The following is an 18,671-nucleotide window of genomic DNA, read 5'->3' as shown; positions in this document are numbered from 1 at the left end:
CTCCTTGAACACAATCGCCTTGTTGCTCACGGGCTTTCTTATAGTTAAAGTAGTGACCTAAGCCATTGCTGACACTCTCCATGACACCCTGTGCTATGGCTCTGAAGTTACGAGACTGCTCTTCCTTCTCCTCGCACTTGGCCTCCTCCTTCTCTCTCAGGCTCTGTATCTCCTCCTTCATGGCTGCCTCTTTCTCTGTGAAGCCCTTAGCCATCAGCTTTTCCTGCTCATGGAGCTTGCTATCTAGCGCTCTCTCCAACTCCTGTTGCTTCTCCTTCGCCTCCTGGACCATCTTAGCCTAGAATCACAGAGGGACAACATAACAAGCAAGCTGCATCTTCTCAAAGACTACTGTGTTTACCTTCCTCAATTACTACAATCTATCTGTGGTTATAGTTAAAAATATATAATTTTATGAGACATGATATACTATAGGTTCCCAGTGTCCATACATACCTCTAGCTGACAGATTCCCTCCTGATGACTCCTCTCCCTCTCCTGGATCAGTTTCTCTAACTGGTGCTGTTTCTCTGCCTCCATCTTCACTGCCTGTTCAGCCAGGGCTCTCTTCTCTTGCTCCTCTGTGTCAGAAAAGACAGTAGCCAATGGCTATTTCTCATGTGCAGATTGATTCCTGGTCTGAAAACCATTTGAACACCAAAATGTGGCCCAGTATCTGAGATAAAAGTAAGAGGATTGATGTCTTTCATTTTTGCATTGTTGTTTTCCTTTGTTTTTCTCTTTTGTTAATTTTGTTGGTGGCTTGGGGGGGTGACATCTTGGATGGTTAAGAGGCATCTGTCGGGAAAATGTGGGGGGATCTTGGAGGGTTAGCGGTTGGGAGCTTGGGCCAGTGGCCGATAGGTGGCTGGTTCAGGTCCCCATTTTGACTGGTGGAAGACCTGTCGACGTGCCCTTGGGCGGTGCTTGGACCCTGGTTGATATTGTGGGTCACTGTGGATGGGAGTCTGTTAGATGACTGAATGTAATGCAAATGTTGAGCGGCTTCACTGCAGGTAGATTGTATGTTCAATAAAAATATATAATAACAAAAAGAGGTGCGTCAGGCCACAAAGGCATAATGGTGTTTTCCAGATGCGAGTCAGTAACAGACTACTACTACTTACATTAACACTAAAAGATTCAAAGTGGATTCAAAACAATTTATTTATAACTGAAATGCATTTTATATACAACTTCAAATGATAATATCCAAATTAATCATATTTTGCTTCAATAGACAACGTTCTCAAAGAATATAATACCATAAAAAGAAGACTGAACAAAATAGAAACGCAACATGTAAAGTGTTGGTCCCATATTTCACAAGCTGAAATAAAATATCTCAGAAATTTTCCATACACATAAAAAGCTTCTTTCTCTAAATTTCTTGGCACAAATTGTTACATCCCTGTTAGTGAGCATTTCTCCTTTGCCAAGATAATCCATCCACCTGACAGGTGCGGCATATCAAGAAGCTGATTAAACAGCATGATCATTACAGAGATGCACCTTGTGCTGGGAACAATAAAAGGCCACTCAAATGAGCAGTTGTCACACAACACAATGCCATAGATGTCTGAAGTCGAGGGAGCATGCAATTGGCATGCTGATTGCAGGAATGTCCACCAGAGCTGTTGCCAGAGAATTGAATGTTCATTTCAGTATGTCTAACCGGCCTCAACACCGCAGACCACATGTAACCACACCAGCCCAGGACCTCCACATCCACTTTCTGCACAAACTGTCTCAGGGAAGCTCATCTGCATGCTCGTCGTCCTCAACAGTGTCTTGACCTGACTGCAGTTTGGCCACCTTCGATGACCACTGGCATGCTGGAGAAGTGTGCTCTTCACGGATGATCAGTTTCAACTGTACAGTGGCAGACAGCATGTAGGGTGTCGTGTTGGCGAGCGGTTTGCTGATGTCAACATTGTGAACAGAGTGCCCCATGGTGGCGGTGGGGTTATGGTGTGGGCCAGCATAAGCAACGGACAACAAACACAATTGCATTTTATCGATGGCAAGTTGAATGCACAGAGAAACTGTGACGAGATCCTGAGGCCCATTGTCCTACAATTCATCCGCGGCCATCACCTCATGTTTGAGCATGATAATGCACGGCCCAATGTCGCAAGGATTCTATACACAATTTTTGGAAGTTGAAAATGTCCCAGTTCTGGGATGGCTCTGGATCGACATTGTGTTCCAGTTCCTGCCAACATTCAGCAACTTCACACAGCTATTGAAGAGGAGTGGGACAATATTCCTGTCACGCCTTGACCTTAGAGATCCTTTTAATTCTCTATTTGGTTAGGTCAGGGTGTGACGAGGGTGGGTAATCTATGTTTTCTATTTCTTTGTTGGCCGGGTATGGTTCCCAATCAGAGGCAGCTGTCTATCGTCGTCTATGATTGGGGATCATACTTAGGCAGCCTTTTTTCCACCTTAGTTTGTGGGATCTTGATTTTGTATAGTTGCTGTGGAGCCTGCAGAACTTTACGTTCGTTTTGTCTTTTATTGTTTTTTCGGTGTTCATTTGTAATAAAAGTAAGATGTTCGCCTACCACGCTGCACCTTGGTCTAATTCTTCCATCAACGAGCGTAACAATTCCACAATCAATGGACTGATCAACTCTATGCAAAGATGCGTTGTGCTGCATGAGGCAAATGGTGGTCACACCAAATATTGACTGGTTTTCTGGTCCACATCCTACCTTTTTTTTAAGGTATCTGTGACCAACAGATGCATATCTGCATTCCCAGTCATGTTAAATCCATAGATTAGGGCCTAATGAATTTATTTCAGTTGATTGATTTCCTAAGTGTAATTCAGTAAAATCTTTGAAATTGTTGCGTTTATATTTTTGTTCAGTGTATATTATGATTGCAGAAAAGTCTTAGTTATAGTCTAGAAATGTTTTTTATTAAAGCTTCTAGATTTAAGCGCTATACTAGTACAGTGATAATTTCACAAATCTGTAAATACATATACTGTATGAGAAAAATAATACATCACTCTTGCATATAAAGCTTATACTGATACTAAGCATGGCTATCAACTTGACTTTTCGCTTCACATTGCTAGATAAAGCTAACAAATGTGTACATGCTCAGGTAATACACAATGTTTCTACTTCATAAAAGCTCCCTTCATGAGCTTATATTGAAAGAAAGTGTTGGCAGCGTCCAATCCAAATCGAAGAACAGGCATGACTGTAGACTCAAGGAAACCACCTCCTTCCTTCCCAGGTGTGTTGCTCTTCTTGAACTCCTCTATCTCCTGTCTCATTAAGTCAGCCTTCTCCTTGTGGCCCTTCTCCAGCAGATCCTTCTGCTCCTGCACCTTGCACTCCAAGGCCCTGTGGAAGTCCCGTTCCTGTTGCTTCATCTCCTCCTTCGTCTTCTCTTCCATCTGCTTCAACTTCTCGTCTTTGCTTCTGCGATCGTCCTCCATGGTGCGCTCCATCTCCAACCGTTTCTCTTCAGCAGCCTTCTTCTCCTGCTCCAGCACAGCTGATCTCTCCTTCTCCTCTGCATGGTCCAAAGGAAGAGTTGAGGTAGGAAAACACTCTACCTTCTGGACTACTCATATTCTCTCTCATATGGAGTCAACAGACAGCCCCTGATCTTTTCCATGTTCTGGAGTAGGCCATAACTTTTAGATTACTCTTTCAAACATCCCAGATCTATGTTGACTTAACATCCCAGATCTATGTTGACTTCGTGCAAGATTATCACCAATTGATTGTGAGAAGTCACTCCAACCAGAAACCTGAATGGACCCAGATAATAACATCCCAATGCTATATTTTGGACTTACCGTGGATCTTTTTCTCATTTTCGGTCAATTTTTTGTCAGCTTGTAGGATGGAATTCTTCTCTAGACTCTTCTCCCTCAGGAACTGCTCAAGAATCTCCTCAGCCTGCAGAAAATACCCCAAAAGGCCACATGTTTTATCATTGGTTGATGGCAATCTGTTTCTGGTATGATGCTGCAGATGGAAGCTAATGTGCATCATAACAGTAACAGAGGTTGATAGAAACAGCAATCCATCTACGAAATTGAAACTAAGTGGATCGGCCTGAAAGATGAGAACAGCTCCAGTGTTTAATATGGATTTTTTGATGAATGTTTCAGCCCTAGAAAGGATTCTTACCCTAACTCCTTTATCAGGCTTGGCCCGGTACTGTGCCACCATGTTGTCATGGTGACTGCAGTAAAGCTCATATCCTCCAGGTGTGGTGTAGATCCCCTCCTTAATCTTCTGGGCCATCGGAGCAGACAGCTTCTCCAGAAGGGCTGCACACTTCTTCTCTGAGGCATCCTCGTTCTGAATGAGAAGGACAGCGTAGTGCTTTGCAATGGCCACCTGCAGGAGTCAAGACTGTTTTAGGGAAGCATTTGTAAAAAGTGGTCCTTGACAGAGTTAAGAACTAAGGCAGTGTTTGTACCAGGCACAGATCTGAAATGATGACCCTTACCGCCAACGCTTTCAAGAAATCCCCATTTTCGTCTTTGAAGGATCGTTTCATGAAAGCCTGCGTGGCCTGGTGGTCTGAGCGGAGGTGATGAGCTGAAATCTGACCCATGTCCACAGGGAATAAGGCCTTCACCTCCTCCATGCCCCTCTGGTATACTACCTGGCCCTCATCCACAGCAGCCTGGTTCTCAATTTGAGCCATGGCCAGCACCGCATTCTCCAGACAGGGCACAGAGCCTTTGGCTATGGTCTCCACATAGGTGTTAACCAAGTGGCCGAGCACTGCAATCAGACAGAGGCGGGAAGAAAAATATAAGTGTATACATTTGGTGGTACAATAACATAGGCTACATTGTTTTTATTACACCTTTATTTAACCAGGTAGGCTAGTTGAGAACAAGTTCTCATTTACAACTGCGACCTGGCCAAGATAAAGCAAAGCAGTGCGACACAAACAACAACACAGAGTTACACATGGAATAAACAAGCGTACAGTCAATAACACAATAGAAAAAAAAGAAAGTCTATATACAATGTGTGCAAATGGCATGAGGAGGTAAGGCAATAAATAGGCCATAGTAGCGAAGTAATTACAATTTAGCAAATTAACACTGGAGTGATAGATGTGCAGATGATGATGTGCAAGTAGAAATACTGGTGTGCAAGAGCAGAAAACAATATGGGGATGAGGTAGGTAGATTGGATGGGCTATTTACAGATGGGCTATGTACAGCTGCAGCGATCGGTTAGCTGCTCAGATAGCTGATGTTTAAAGCTAGTGAGGGAAATATAAATCTCCAGCTTCAGCAATTTTTGCAATTTGTTCCAGTCATTGGCAGCAGAGAACTGGAAGGAAAGGCGGCCAAAGCAAGTGTTGGCTTTGGGGATGACCAGTGAGATATACCTGCTGGAGTGCGTGCTACGAGTGGGTGTTGTTATCGTGACCAGTGAGCTGAGATAAGGCGGAGCTTTACCTAGCAAAGACTTATAGATGACCTGAAGCCAGTGGGTCTGGCGACGAATATGTAGCGAGGGCCAGCCGACGAGAGCATACAGGTCGCGGTGGTGGGCGGTATATGGGGCTTTGGTGACAAAACGGATGGTACTGTGATAGCAAATTGGATGGAGTCTAAGTAGAGTGTTGGAGGCTATTTTATAGATGACATTGCCGAAGTCGAGGATCGGTAGGATAGTCAGTTTTAAGAGGGTATGTTTGGCGGCGTGAGTGAAGGAGGCTTAGTTGCGAAATAGGAAGCCGATTCTAGATTTCATTTTGGATTGGAGATGTGTAATATGAGTCTGGAAGGAGAGTTTAGTCTAGCCAGACACCTAGGTATTTGTAGTTGTCCACATATTCTAAGTCAGAACCGTCCAGAGTAGTGATGCTAGTCGGGCAGGCGGGTGCGGGCAGCGAACGGTTGAAAAGCATGCATTTAGTTTTACTAGCTTTTAAGAGCAGTTGGAGGCCATGTAAGGAGTGTTGTATGGCATTGAAGCTCGTTTGGAGTTTGTTAACACAATGTCCAAAGAAGGGCCAGATGTATACAGAATGGTGTCGTCTGCGTAGAGGTGGATCAGGGAATCACCCGCAACAAGAGCGACATCGTTGATATATACAGAGAAAAGAGTCGGCCCGAGAATTGAACCCTGTGGTATCCCCATAGAGACTGCCAGAGGTTCGGATAACAGGCCCTCCGATTTGACACACTGAACTCTGTCTGAGAAGTAGGCGAGGCAGTAATTTGAGAAACCAAGGCTGTTGAGTCTGCTGATAAGACAGAGTCGAAAGCTTTGGCCAGGTCAATGAATACGGCTGCACAGTACTGTCTTTTATCAATGGCGGTTATGATATCGTTTAGTACCTTGAGCATGGCTGAGGTGCACCTGTGACCAGCTCGGAAACCGGACTGCACAGCGGAGAAGGTACAGTGGGATTCGAAATGGTCAGTGATCAGTTTATTAACTTGGCTTTCAAAGACTTTAGAAAGGCAGGGCAAGATGGATATAGGTCTGTAACAGTTTGGGTCTAGAGTGTCACCCCCTTTGAAGAGGAGGATGACCGCGGCAGCTTTCCAATCTTTAGGGATCTCGGACAATACGAGAGGTTGAACAGACTGGTAATAGGGGTTGCAACAATGACGGCGGATAATTTTAGAAAGAGAGGGTCCAGATTGTCTAGCCCAGCTGATTTGTACGGGTCCAGGTTTTGCAGCTCTTTCAGAACATCTGCTGTCTGGATTTGGGTGAAGGAGAAGCTGGGGAGGCTTGGGCAAGTAGCTGCGGGGGGTGCGGAGCTGTTGGCCGGGGTTGGGGTAGCCAGGAGGAAAGCATGGCCAGCCATAGAGAAATGCTTATTGAAACATTCAATGCCTCTGTGCAGAATCTGCTGATATTTGACTTACTTCTCCCGGTAACTTTGTGGCCCCCTTTGACAGTTTTTGTACGGCTCTCCTGGAAAATGAAGCGGCAGAAAGTATCTGCAACCTTTCGGAAGCTTCCACACAGGCCAGCCTCGTCCATGGAATCCAGGTGGGGCATGTTGGCAGGAGTTGTAGGGGTGGGGAATACAAAGCACTTGCGCGAGGGGAAGTAGTTCCGGATGCACTCTCGTGGGAGGTTGTACATCAGATTCTTTTTACCCCCACCTGAATGATAGTCAGCATTCACCATTACAGTTGACATTACTCTATTTTTAGGGCTGGTTTCCCAGACACAGACTAGGCCTTGTCCTGGACACAAAAGTGTGTTCAATGAAGAATCTCGTCTGGAGGCCTAATCTGTGTCTGGGAGACCGGCCCTTAGTTCACCATCCAAACACACAATCATTAACAGACACGCATATACAGAGATATGCTTAAATTAACATGAGGCAGAAGACTTTATGACCAATAAACAAACTGGATAAAATAATTGTGTCACTTGATTTATGAGTCTGTTTGATTATGAGTCTAATCCTACAATACATTTGCATAGGAATGATTTTAGAACGTGTAATTTAGCAAGTGTCAGAGCAAATATCAATCTTCTTGTTTTTCAACCTCTTTGTTCTTGTGAGAATGATTGTTCCAATTGTATAAATGTTCTTGGGGAGCACTATTCTAGAGACATTGTGCACAGTTGATCATTGGGGTGGTGGCTAGTGCTAATGTCACCTTTTCTGAGCTCCAGGGAATGCTCCAGATACTCATCTTCAGTGACGTTTCTGCCGTCGATCTCGAGTAGTAGAGTGAAATCTCTGATGGCCCACACAAAATTCGGAAAGAACTGCACAAACTGGGCGTCCCCTCCTTCCTCGTCATCGTGAGAGGATGAAGCTGCACTGGAAGAATTCACCTTGATCCGCTCTGTCAGCTCACTCACATATCTATAGGGCCGGTTGAGGATTGACTGATAAAAGCTACCAAAGTTTAAAAAAATACTGTGCGTCTGCATTGACATGTGCCTGCTACGGTTGTACAAGGACTTGCTATACAACAGTTATAGCATACAAGTCATTTCAGTTTCATTTTGAATGGACTGTGTCCACATGCACTGAGTAACCCCTAAGGGAATGGATATAACAAAGTACAGTGTATTGAACATTCTGCAAACACATAATTAATGCTGTCAGTAACACAATATATTGCTCCAAGTCTATAAGGACATTTTGCTCAGCATCCAATAGATATACAAACATACAGCACTTTCACTTTCAATATGAGAGGGAGTTCCAAGAAATGGCCCGGTTGGGGGAAATATCCCCTGTCCTGTTAAAGTCAACAGGAGAGGAAACAGGGGAGGTTTGCCATGGGGAAATAGATATTGGTTTAAAGGATACTGGAGGTTCTCCACGGCTTGATTGTCGATGGTCCCTCGACTGTTGTAGACCAGAGTACTGCTTAACAGAATGGCCAAGGAGAAGATCCAGGCATCATTCTTAGAATCTCCCTGAAACAAGTATGAAAACAGCAACATGTATTGGTGATCTGGCGAAATGTAATGAAATTATTTAAAATATATGTGTGTTTAGATATTTGTTCACTGTGCTGGATTACTAATGTGAATTTGAAAGACTGAACGTTGACCTCTCACCTTCTCCACATCCCCCAGCCCCTCTGTATCCAGCAGCACCAGGGTGTGGTCTCTTTTTTCAGGGTGAGGCACACACCACATCCAGATTCCTTTAGTCTTGGATTGGATGGTGGCTCCCAGGGCAAAACCTAAATCAATATTTCAAAGACCATTTTAAGAAAAAAAGTATGTAATACAATTTATTTCTAAACCAGTGTACAGATGAACATTTGTAAGTCGCTCTGGATAAGAGCGTCTGCTAAATGACTTAAATGTAAATGTAAAATAAACATTTAATTGGGCATTGACTATTGATGTACAGCTGATGATCAAACCAGTCTGTACATTTGAATTTGTTTCTCAGCATCAGTCTCACCTTTTCTCTTTCCAGCCAGCTTGTTCATGAGGTAGGACTTGCCGGTGCGGTACAGCCCGACCACCGACACCACTACGACTTTCTGGTTCAGTCCCATCAGGTACTTGATGGCACCAGGGACTACATGAAGCTCCCCGTCGGCGTTTTCGACCAGACACATTGGGGAATCCATGGTCAAGTAGCTTCACAGGATGATTAGCCTACAGCTCCCAGAAATAGTCAATCTATAATAAAAGTATTAATTAAATATAGTTCAAGTGAATTATTTATATAAGTTCATTATCGATTCCTTCTATAAATTAAGCTCACAATGTGAATATAGTCTAGGACTACTGCATAGGCTATGCAAATACATTATTAAAAAGATCTGCACCATGAAACAGCTTAGCCATATGCATGCAACATTTAGTTGAATTATTGTCCAATGTCAGCTTCAATTTCATTATGAAATTCGTCTGCAAAAATTTAATAGTTTCCTGCTATGGTACAGCATTCGTCGGTCCTACTTACATAGACGACTCCTCCAAAAATCCTCTCTAAACCAACTGAGGTTAATCGCAGAGGAACAATGTCCTGCTGGCTATATATTTGCTGCGAAACAGAAAGTGAAAGTTGCCTAGGCTATATTTTTGTTCACTTATTTTAACCAGTCCAATACGAGATTGACCTGACGCAAACTACTTTGTAATTCATCAACAAAATCTTTCAAAATGTCGGAAGGAAATGCAATAGAAATAGCCAATTATCGAGCTATTGTTCAACTAGGAATAATTCACGTGGTAGTCGGAACTAGAAACTGGAGAGAAGAAAAAACACGGAGCTCTAAAATCTCCGACTTCAGTGCGTTCATGTAAACTGGGAAATCTGGAGAAAAAAACGAGCTCCGACTGAGATTGATTTCCATCTCGGAATTCCAAATCGGGAAATCGGGCCTCTTTCTAGAGCTCCCACTTTCCGACATGAAGATAACTGAAGTCATGACATGATTTGACCTCGTTTTTTTACCGAGTTCCCAGTTGTCTTGAACGCACCATTATATACGTGCGATTCAACCAGTTAGGAAGTCTGACATTTCGGAATGTCCTAGTTCCCACTAGCACGTGATCGCGGCATTTAATGAATCACTGCGCAGAGCAGGGACTTTTATAAATCACCTATTTCTTTTACTATCCTAACGCTGACCACAGGCTGAATAATAACCCACTTCAGCGTTGCCGAGGTAAACTCCCTTGCACTGCTTACATTTAGGATTATTTTTTACATATTGATTTGCAAGTTGACTGGTTATATGAAAAATACTTGATCCATCCTTAATAATGTAGGCGTTTGCGGTTCATTAATTGATTAGATAACCAGAAAAAATCTTCTGACATAGGCTATATCTGCCACATGATTTAGCCTATGGTAGAAACAGTATGTGAACTTTTCTGTAGTCTACATGCTGGACATAAAATGTATGACAACGTACTGTATTGAGACTGAATTAGAGGGTGATGCCTCTGGAATTTATACACTGATTGAGTAGGTAAAGTTATGGAGATTGTACTCCTATTAGAGAGAAGGTGAGAAAGACAGTTCCTCAGTTTAGGGTTCTTTAATGTTGATTGGAGGTTAAATGTTTGCAATTCTGTGACATGTCACTCAGCTTTGATTATCCAATTAACTATCCATTTATCCATACAAGATGTGGTCTGGAAATAATAAACATGAATACAATGGCATCAATACTAAGGCGGCACATTCATTTAGCAATAACAGAACAAGATATACAGCTTTCATCTGTTGTAACAATCCAATGACTGTAACGAAATTACAAGTAGCTAGCAACATCAGACAAACCATCTAACAATGACAGGTGAAAATGTAGCTAACAATGTTAGATAGCTACCATAAAAAATAGACACAATTGATCAGTTTGGCCTGGCGGGCAGCTCTAGGAAGAGTTTTGGTGGTTCCAAACTTCTTCCATTTAAGAATGATGGAGGCCACTGTGTTCTTGGGGACCTTCAGTGCTGAAGCATTTTTTTTGGTACCCTTCCCCAGATCTGTGCCTCGACACAATCCTGTCTCTGAGCTCTATGGACAATTCCTTTGACCTCATGGCTTGGTTTTTGCTCGGACATGCACTGTTAACTGTGGGACCTTATATAGACAGGCGTGTGCCTTTCCAAATCATGTCCAATCAATTGAATTTACCACAGATGGACTCCAAGTTGTAAAAACATCTCAAGGATGATCAATGGAAACAGATGCACCTGAGTTCAATTTCTAGTATCATAGCAAGGGTTCTGAATACTTGTGTAAATAAAGGAACTGTATATAGAGACTTTACAGTTGGCACTATGTATTCGGACAGGTAGCATTCTCCTGGCATCCGCCACACCCAGATTTGTCTGTCAGACTGCCAGATGAGGGAGTGTGATTCATCACTCCAGAGAACGCGTTTCCACTGATCCAGAATCCAATGGCTGCGAGCTTTACACCACTCCAGCCGACGCTTGGCATTGCACATTGTGATCTTAGGCTTGTGTGTGGCTGCTCGGCCATGGAAACCCATTTCATGAAGCTCCCGACTAACTGTTCTTGTGCTGACATTGATTCTAGAGGGAGTTTGGAACTCTGTTGTGAGTATTGCAACCGAGAACATATGATATTTTACGCGCTTCAGCACTTGCCGGTCTCATGCTGTGAGCTTGTGTGGCCTACCACTTTGCGGCTGAGCCATTGTTGTTCCTAGACGTTTCCACTTCACAATAACAGCACTTACATTTGACCGAGCCAGCTTTAGCAGGGCAGAAATTTGACGAAGTGACTTGTTGGAGAGATGGCATCCTATGACTGTGCCATGTTGAAAGTCACTGAGCTCTTCAGTAAGGCCATTCTACTGCCAATGTTTGTCTATGGAGATTGCATGGCTGTGTGCTCGATTTGATACGCCTATCAGAATTGGGTGTAGCTGAAATAGCCGAATCCATACCCGCACCCCACCTGCCGACCCCTTGCGCCCTCATAGTTTGGGAACCACTGCTGTAGGTTACATCCCAGTAAACACAGACCAACACCGATGTCTTTTGGATGTCTTGAATCAATCATAGACGTCTGTTTGGTTCAGACATCGTCCGGTCTGGACCGGCCTTGATTTGGTCGAAAAATAGATGGTATTTTCAACTTTCATTCAGAACTGAAAAATGACCCAATTTTTAAAAACTATTTTAGACGTATTTTCAACGTCTTTGTGCTTTCTGGGACTATTCTAGCTTTGTGGGGTATAGGAGAGGGAATTTATTTTGTCTGGCGTAGGGCGACAGAACGGCCAGGACCGGGCCTGAATTTATTATAATTTTTTTGTCACTGTCCACCCAATCTGTTGATAAGTCTTGATTCACTCATTATCACCTGTTCCTGTGCCTCCTTTATCACATTACATTTAATTGCAATAAAACGTCTGTAGGGACTGTGACACACACACAGTACCCTACCCAGTTAAAAGTTATTGGGTGTCCTTGCAATCGTTTCTATAGGACAGCATCATGGCAGGCCAGAGAGTATCCATGAAGGAACCAGTATGTCTGATTAGAGAACGACAGTGATGGGAAGCTGCGTGTTGTCCGCAGTGCACTGGACATCCTGGACCAGATTGACCAGCATGTGGTAGTGGTGTCGGTGGTCGGGCTGTAATGCACCGGCAAGTCCTACCTCATGAACAAGCTGGCTGGAAAGAGGAAAGGTGAACCACTCAAGCATTTTTTTTATCTATGGTCCAAAGTCCGAACAATGTACATAACAATATGCATGACCGCAACACTGTTATATGGTTAAGGAATGATTATGTATAAGATAATTATTTCTCATAAAGATAGGGTAATAGAAATGTGAAACAGAATGTGTTAACTTATGTACTGCATTTGTCATTGAGTTAGAGACAGATATGCTGCACCAAAGTACAGATTTGTCCTGTTCTGACCACATTAGGATTTGATGTTTTTTTCTCTCCAATATTGGAAATTCGACACACCCTGTTATTGCATTGTGGAAACTACAGTTTCTCTTTCAGTTTTACACCATAACGTACAACCAGACAGCAGAGCAAACATGCAAAAAACATTTTGTTCCGACCACATTTGTTCTAGGTGGGTTGTGTAGATCAGGGTGTCGTTTTGCACTGGCTGCTAGTTTCACTTTCAGTCTGTCAGTATGATATACAGTATAACTAGACAAAAAGGTTAATCTGAAAACCAGCAGCCTTGCGTAAACACTTTATATCCTGCTGCCTCTTTACAGATTCCATCCTAAGAACTGTTTTTATCCTCTGTCCTCAAGGTTTTGCCCTGGGAGCCACCATCCAGTCCAAAACTAAGGGCATCTGGATGTGGTGTGTGCCTCACCCTGAAAAAAGAGACCACACCCTGGTGCTGCTGGATACAGAGGGTCTGGGGGACGTGGAGAAGGTGGGAGGGCAAAGTTCACTCTCTGTCAAAAACCTTATGGCTGTTTAGATGACAGAATATAACATTGCTATGGGTAAAATCCCATGTTATCTCAATAAACTGTGTCTAGTACTGATAGCTGATGTCATCATCTGTATATAATGTCTGACTTATAAATGTGTGATGTATACCCATTGATTCTAAAGAGTATAACAAATAAATAATGACCCATGAGCTTAGTTCAACTGTCATACCCCATCAGAACCCAAAATATAAGCTTGTTTTACTCCAATGTTGTAAATGTAATTAAACACTGTATAACATCATGGTTAACTACAATGATGATGTCACGGATGGTGAGTCATTGCACCAATAGCTCAGTCTATGAATTTGAGTGGTTACATTTCTCTAGGCTCATCCCTCATTTTTTTTTTTTTTTTAAACCAAAACTGAGTTAGGGTGCAGCTTTGTTAATGTTTCAATTAAGTATTCCAGCTTTGACCTTTATTTAGGTAGGGAGCCCATAAAACGGCGTATGGAGTAGACATTTAGTTACTGACTTAATTTCACTAGTATGAACAGAGTACCAATGTGTTCCTTCTGTTGTGTCTGCAGGGTGATGAGAAGAATGACAACTGGATCTTTTCCCTGGCTGTCCTGCTCAGCAGTACTCTGGTGTACAACAGCCTGGGAACCATCGACAACAACGCCCTGGAGAAACTACAGTATCCTTCAGCAGGCCTATAAAGAAATATAGTGTAGTGTTGTATGTCTGGATTCATTTCATCCCCAACAACCGAACTGACCTCAAAAAGCGCTAATCGCTCAGCACTATACTGTATGTTAGTAAATCTGGGTTCATTTTGTCCTCAATACCGCCTTCTACAGCTATGTGACAGAACTGACAGAGCACATCAAGGTGAAATCCAACCAGCGAGACGGGGAGGAATCTTCAGAGTACCTGCGTTACTTTCCTTCCTTTGTGTGGACAGTCAGAGATTTCACCCTGACCCTGGAGGTTGATGGGAGACCCATCACAGCCAATGAGTACCTGGAGAACGCTCTTAAACGGAGAACAGGTGAAGGGAACACCAGCTAGCACAGCTAACTTAATCTCTTAATCTAAACCATGGTTAGATTGAATTTACCAATGTTGACAATACCTTTACAAAAGACATGTTGGATATAAAAATATGAAATGCTTTTCTTCCACACAAAAAATGTCACGGTTAAACATTTAATTTGTTAATTAATGATTGATGTACTTTTCCTTTTATTTACAAAGGTCATAGTAAGAAAAATCAGGCATACAATCTGCCTCGTAGCTGCCTGCGGAACTATTTCTCTCCTCGCTGGTGCTTTGTGTTTGAGAGGCCAGCCAGCGGAGACAAAATGAGACGTATGGAGGAGCTGACCGACTCTGACCTGGAGCCTGCCTTTCTGGAGCAAGCCAAGGAGTTCTGTGACCACGTCTTCAAGGAGGCCAAGACCAAGACCCTGAAACAGGGCCTGAAAGTTACCGGCAGACGTGAGTATTACAACACTGGTATTGAGGATGGAAAGCACTTATGAAAGTAGGTCATGATGTTTGATAATACAACTAAACTACTGCTGCTACTATAACCAGTTCCTCTATTATTATTATTATGATGATTACTACAACCACCATGACCAGTACAAGTAACAACGCATTAGTACTTCAATTCCTACTAATTCTACTACTTACTTTACTTCTATACAAGCACCACTGACCACTACAGTACTACCACCATCACTACCACAACTACCAGATATGCTAATTTCCTGCCCTCTCCTGCAGTGCTGGGAAACCTGGCAGAGACGTATGTGTCTGCCATCCGGAGCGGGCAGATCCCCTGCCTGGACAATGCTGTGTTGGCTCTGGCCCAAATTGAGAACTCCAGTGCCATCGAGAGGGCCAGGGCCCACTACCAAAAGGGCATGGCTGACTGGGTAGCCTACCCCACAGAGACCCAAGAGGAGCTGTCTGAAGTGCATGCTGTCATGGAGAAGGAGGCTGTGGCCATATTCATCAACAACTCCTTCAAAGACGAGGACCAGAAGTACCAGTTGGAGCTCATGGTATGGGAATGTAGATTCTATATTCAATGAGTCAATATTCAATTCAGTGATGCATGTATTTAACAAGATGAGGATAATTTGTCATTTGTGTGAGCTACCCCTTTATGCTACACTTACATGTACATTTTAGTCATTTAGCAGACACACTTATCCAGAGCGACTTACAGCAGCAATTAGGGTTAAGTGCCTTACTCAAGGGCACATTGACAGATTATTCACCATTTATTACCTCAACTGAACCAAGACATTCTGGTTTGTTCTGGTACATTCTGAACCAACCTCTCAAACACAAAAATAGAAAGTGCTTCAAGAGGAGTATGAGAAGATCTGTGAGAGGAACTACAAGGAGTCCCAGAAGGCATGCGAGTCCAAAATCGAATGCATCTTTGCCCCCTTGGAGGAGAAAATAAGGGATGACTCCTACATGACCCCTGGAGGATACAAAGAGTACTGCAACGACCTGAAACTGGCCACCAGCGAATACAGATCTGAGGGAGGCAGGGGAGTGAAGGTATGTTGGGGAGGTGGTGCTATTTTAGGAAATTATGTAATTATCATGTTTTGTGGATGCTGGTCAAAGGAGTTATGAATGCACTGATGTGATGTTGAAAGTTAAATATTATGTGTGGTGGTTCCAGGCTGAAGAGGTACTGAAGGAGTACTTGGAAAGGAAGGCCATCATTGGTCAGACCATCCTGTCAGCAGACCAGTCCCTCACTGAAGCTGAGCAGAGAGCAGAAGGTGATATAGGTCACCATGAATATGCACTCCATGACCTGGCAACAACATTCTAATGATCACCAAATGGAGGCTTACCTCTCGTTCTCTTTGATATTTATCTCTCTCTCTCACACATACTCTGTCTACCTGCAGCGGAGCAAGCGAAAAGGGAGGCATCTGAGCGGGAGAATCGAGCCATGGAGGAGCAGCTGGTTGTCCAGGAGAGGTTGAGAGCGGACCAGCAGAGGACGTATGAGGAGAATGTGAACCAGCTGATGGAGAGGATGGAGAGAGACATTATAAATGCCTTGGCAGAGCACGATAGAGTTCTGCAGGCCAGACTTAAGGTAGGAATTTAAAAAACACAAACATTGAGGACAACACTTTAAAACTACAGGAACTCTAGGGGTAAGATTAACTGTGTATGTGTTTTGTTTTAATGACACAGTCCGTGATGTGTAAAAACAAACCTTGTAATTTCAGGAGCAGAATGACCTTCTCCAACAAGGGTTTGATGACAGAGCACACCAAATGCAAAGAGAGATAGATGCGCTTAAGGGTGCGAAGGCACAAGAGGAAGAGAAAAAACCCTCATTTATGAGCACAGCTCTGGATACTGTTGGGACTGCAGCTACCTTGTTCCTTCCAGGAATACTTCCCAAAGTAGGAGGAATGGCTGTGAAATGGCTGTCTAAGTGGTTCTGATGTAGGTTCCCGAGGAGGATGATGAGCTATTATTCTTATAGACATATGGATTGACTGAATGTGTATTTATTGGTAGTTGATTCATGGATTTAGATTAAGCACTCAGTCAAGGTTTTATTTGATGTTAGTTTTTTTTGTACGTCATTTGAATAAATAATTAGCATGCCTAATCATAATGAAGTAGAATTTTTAGAAAGCACTCTTAAAAATGGTTTTGCAGTTGTTTTACTATTACCAAATAGGCCTACTTCTTTTTAACACTGACGACATTTACATGCAGACCAATATCCTGTTATTATTCGGGATACTCAAGTACTCTGTTTTTGAGTTGATGCATATAAACGTCATATTCCATTTACAATAACCCGAAAAAGCTTGTATCCCGGTTATGAGAATCCCGTATAAGATGCCTGGGATATGCTGATCTTAGACGGTAAACTGTGGCATGTAAATGTCCTATTCCGTTTATTGTTTTCCACGGTCTGCACAGGCTCAATTTCACATATCATTGGTGTTGTGTGATGATGTTTTCATCTGATTGTCAAACAAATCACTTTAAAAAGTAGGCTAAAAGCACATTTCGATCCACCATGATAATTTATTTTGCTGATACTCCGTACTGGACCATATAGCCTACTGGCTACTTTCACCCCTAATTTAGACAAGTTATTGCCTATAATTTTCTAGATTTGGTTGGCCATATTATAATTTCTGAGATTTGGTTGGTCATTTGTTTATCAACTATAGTTAGATACATGCAGCTTCTTGTCTGTCATGACTAAATATTGTAGTGCTCACCAGAATAATGTCTTACATAGATAGCATGAAGGCATTATTCATGTAGTTAACACCGGTATAGTTGTGTTTTGTTTAGGAACCAGGGAGAAAACGCAATAACTCCAAAACAGTGGAACTATTGGTCCTGTGCAAAATGTCCAAATGTCATCAGTTGACTGGTTTTAAGGAAATACAAATTTGAGAACTATAAAACATGTTTCTGATAAGACTTTACTTCGTCTTGGGTGAATATTTGATGTCTTTGAAATACTGGCTGGTTGCAGAATAGTGTCATAACAACGCATTCACATTTTCTCAAGAGATGCTGAAATAAATATTTCTCCACTCCTGTTCCCAAGACAAAACTAACATTTATTGTATCATTTTACTGCAAGAAATGCATAATTCAGTAGGAGTTAATATTATATTACACTACATGTGAGTGGTTATAGGCCTAGAGTCAGTATCCTTATTTTCAGTTACTATTCCATTTAACCCATTTGAATTTAAATTAGGAATATTGTTTATTCATTTTAAATATTTTGTTTATTTCACCTTTATTTAACCAGGTAGGCCAGTTGAGAACAAGTTCTCATTTACAACTGCGACCTGGCTAAGATAAAACAAAGCACTGCGACACAAACAACACGGAGTTACACATGGAATAAACAAGCGTACAGTCAATAACAAAATACAAAAGTCTATATACAGTGTGTGCAAATGAAGTAAGATTAGGGAGGTAAGGCAATAAATAGGCCATAGTGGCAAGTAGAGACACTGGGGTGCAAAGGAGCAAAAAATAAAAATAACAATATGGGCATGAGGTAGTTGGGTGGGCTATTTACAGATGGGCTATGTACAGGTGCAATGATCTGTAAATTGCTCTGACAGCTGATGCTTAAAGTTAGTGAGGGAGATATGAGTCTCCAGCTTCAGTGATTTTTGCAATTCGTTCCAGTCATTGGCAGCAGAGAATTGGAAGGAAAGGTGGCCAAAGGAGGAGTTGGCTTTGGGGGTTACCAGTGAAATATG

At 42.6% G+C, this 18,671-nt stretch overlaps 1 protein-coding gene and 1 pseudogene across 1 annotated transcript; one reads left to right on the top strand and one right to left on the bottom strand.

The window, feature by feature from the left end:
* The window catches only part of LOC120064287, a 10,650-nt pseudogene extending 745 nt beyond the window's left edge, over window positions 1-9,905 (bottom strand).
* A 2,575-nt stretch (window positions 9,906-12,480) lies between these two features.
* LOC120063787 (guanylate-binding protein 1-like) lies at window positions 12,481-18,148 on the top strand. Its single transcript, XM_039014084.1, has 10 exons — window positions 12,481-12,637; window positions 13,231-13,358; window positions 13,953-14,062; window positions 14,226-14,416; window positions 14,623-14,865; window positions 15,157-15,437; window positions 15,736-15,948; window positions 16,076-16,178; window positions 16,311-16,504; window positions 16,641-18,148. The coding sequence occupies exons 1-10, from the start codon at window positions 12,610-12,612 to the stop codon at window positions 16,860-16,862; spliced, it is 1,713 nt and encodes a 570-aa protein (XP_038870012.1). The 5' UTR covers window positions 12,481-12,609; the 3' UTR covers window positions 16,863-18,148.
* Window positions 18,149-18,671: the final 523 nt, after the last annotated feature.

This window comes from Salvelinus namaycush, chromosome 19 (genome assembly GCF_016432855.1).
Source record: "Salvelinus namaycush isolate Seneca chromosome 19, SaNama_1.0, whole genome shotgun sequence".
Classification (NCBI taxonomy): Eukaryota; Metazoa; Chordata; class Actinopteri; order Salmoniformes; family Salmonidae; genus Salvelinus; species Salvelinus namaycush.
This window is presented reverse-complemented; position numbering and strand designations above follow the sequence as displayed.

Bases quoted from the DNA above. Each gene is read 5' to 3' on its own strand.
- LOC120063787 (XM_039014084.1), top strand. From the start codon at position 12,610: ATGAACAAGCTGGCTGGAAAGAGGAAAG. The intron at 14,063-14,225 runs GTATCCTTCAGC...CGCCTTCTACAG, and splicing joins AACGCCCTGGAGAAACTACA to CTATGTGACAGAACTGACAG. The intron at 15,949-16,075 runs GTATGTTGGGGA...TGGTGGTTCCAG, and splicing joins AGGGAGGCAGGGGAGTGAAG to GCTGAAGAGGTACTGAAGGA.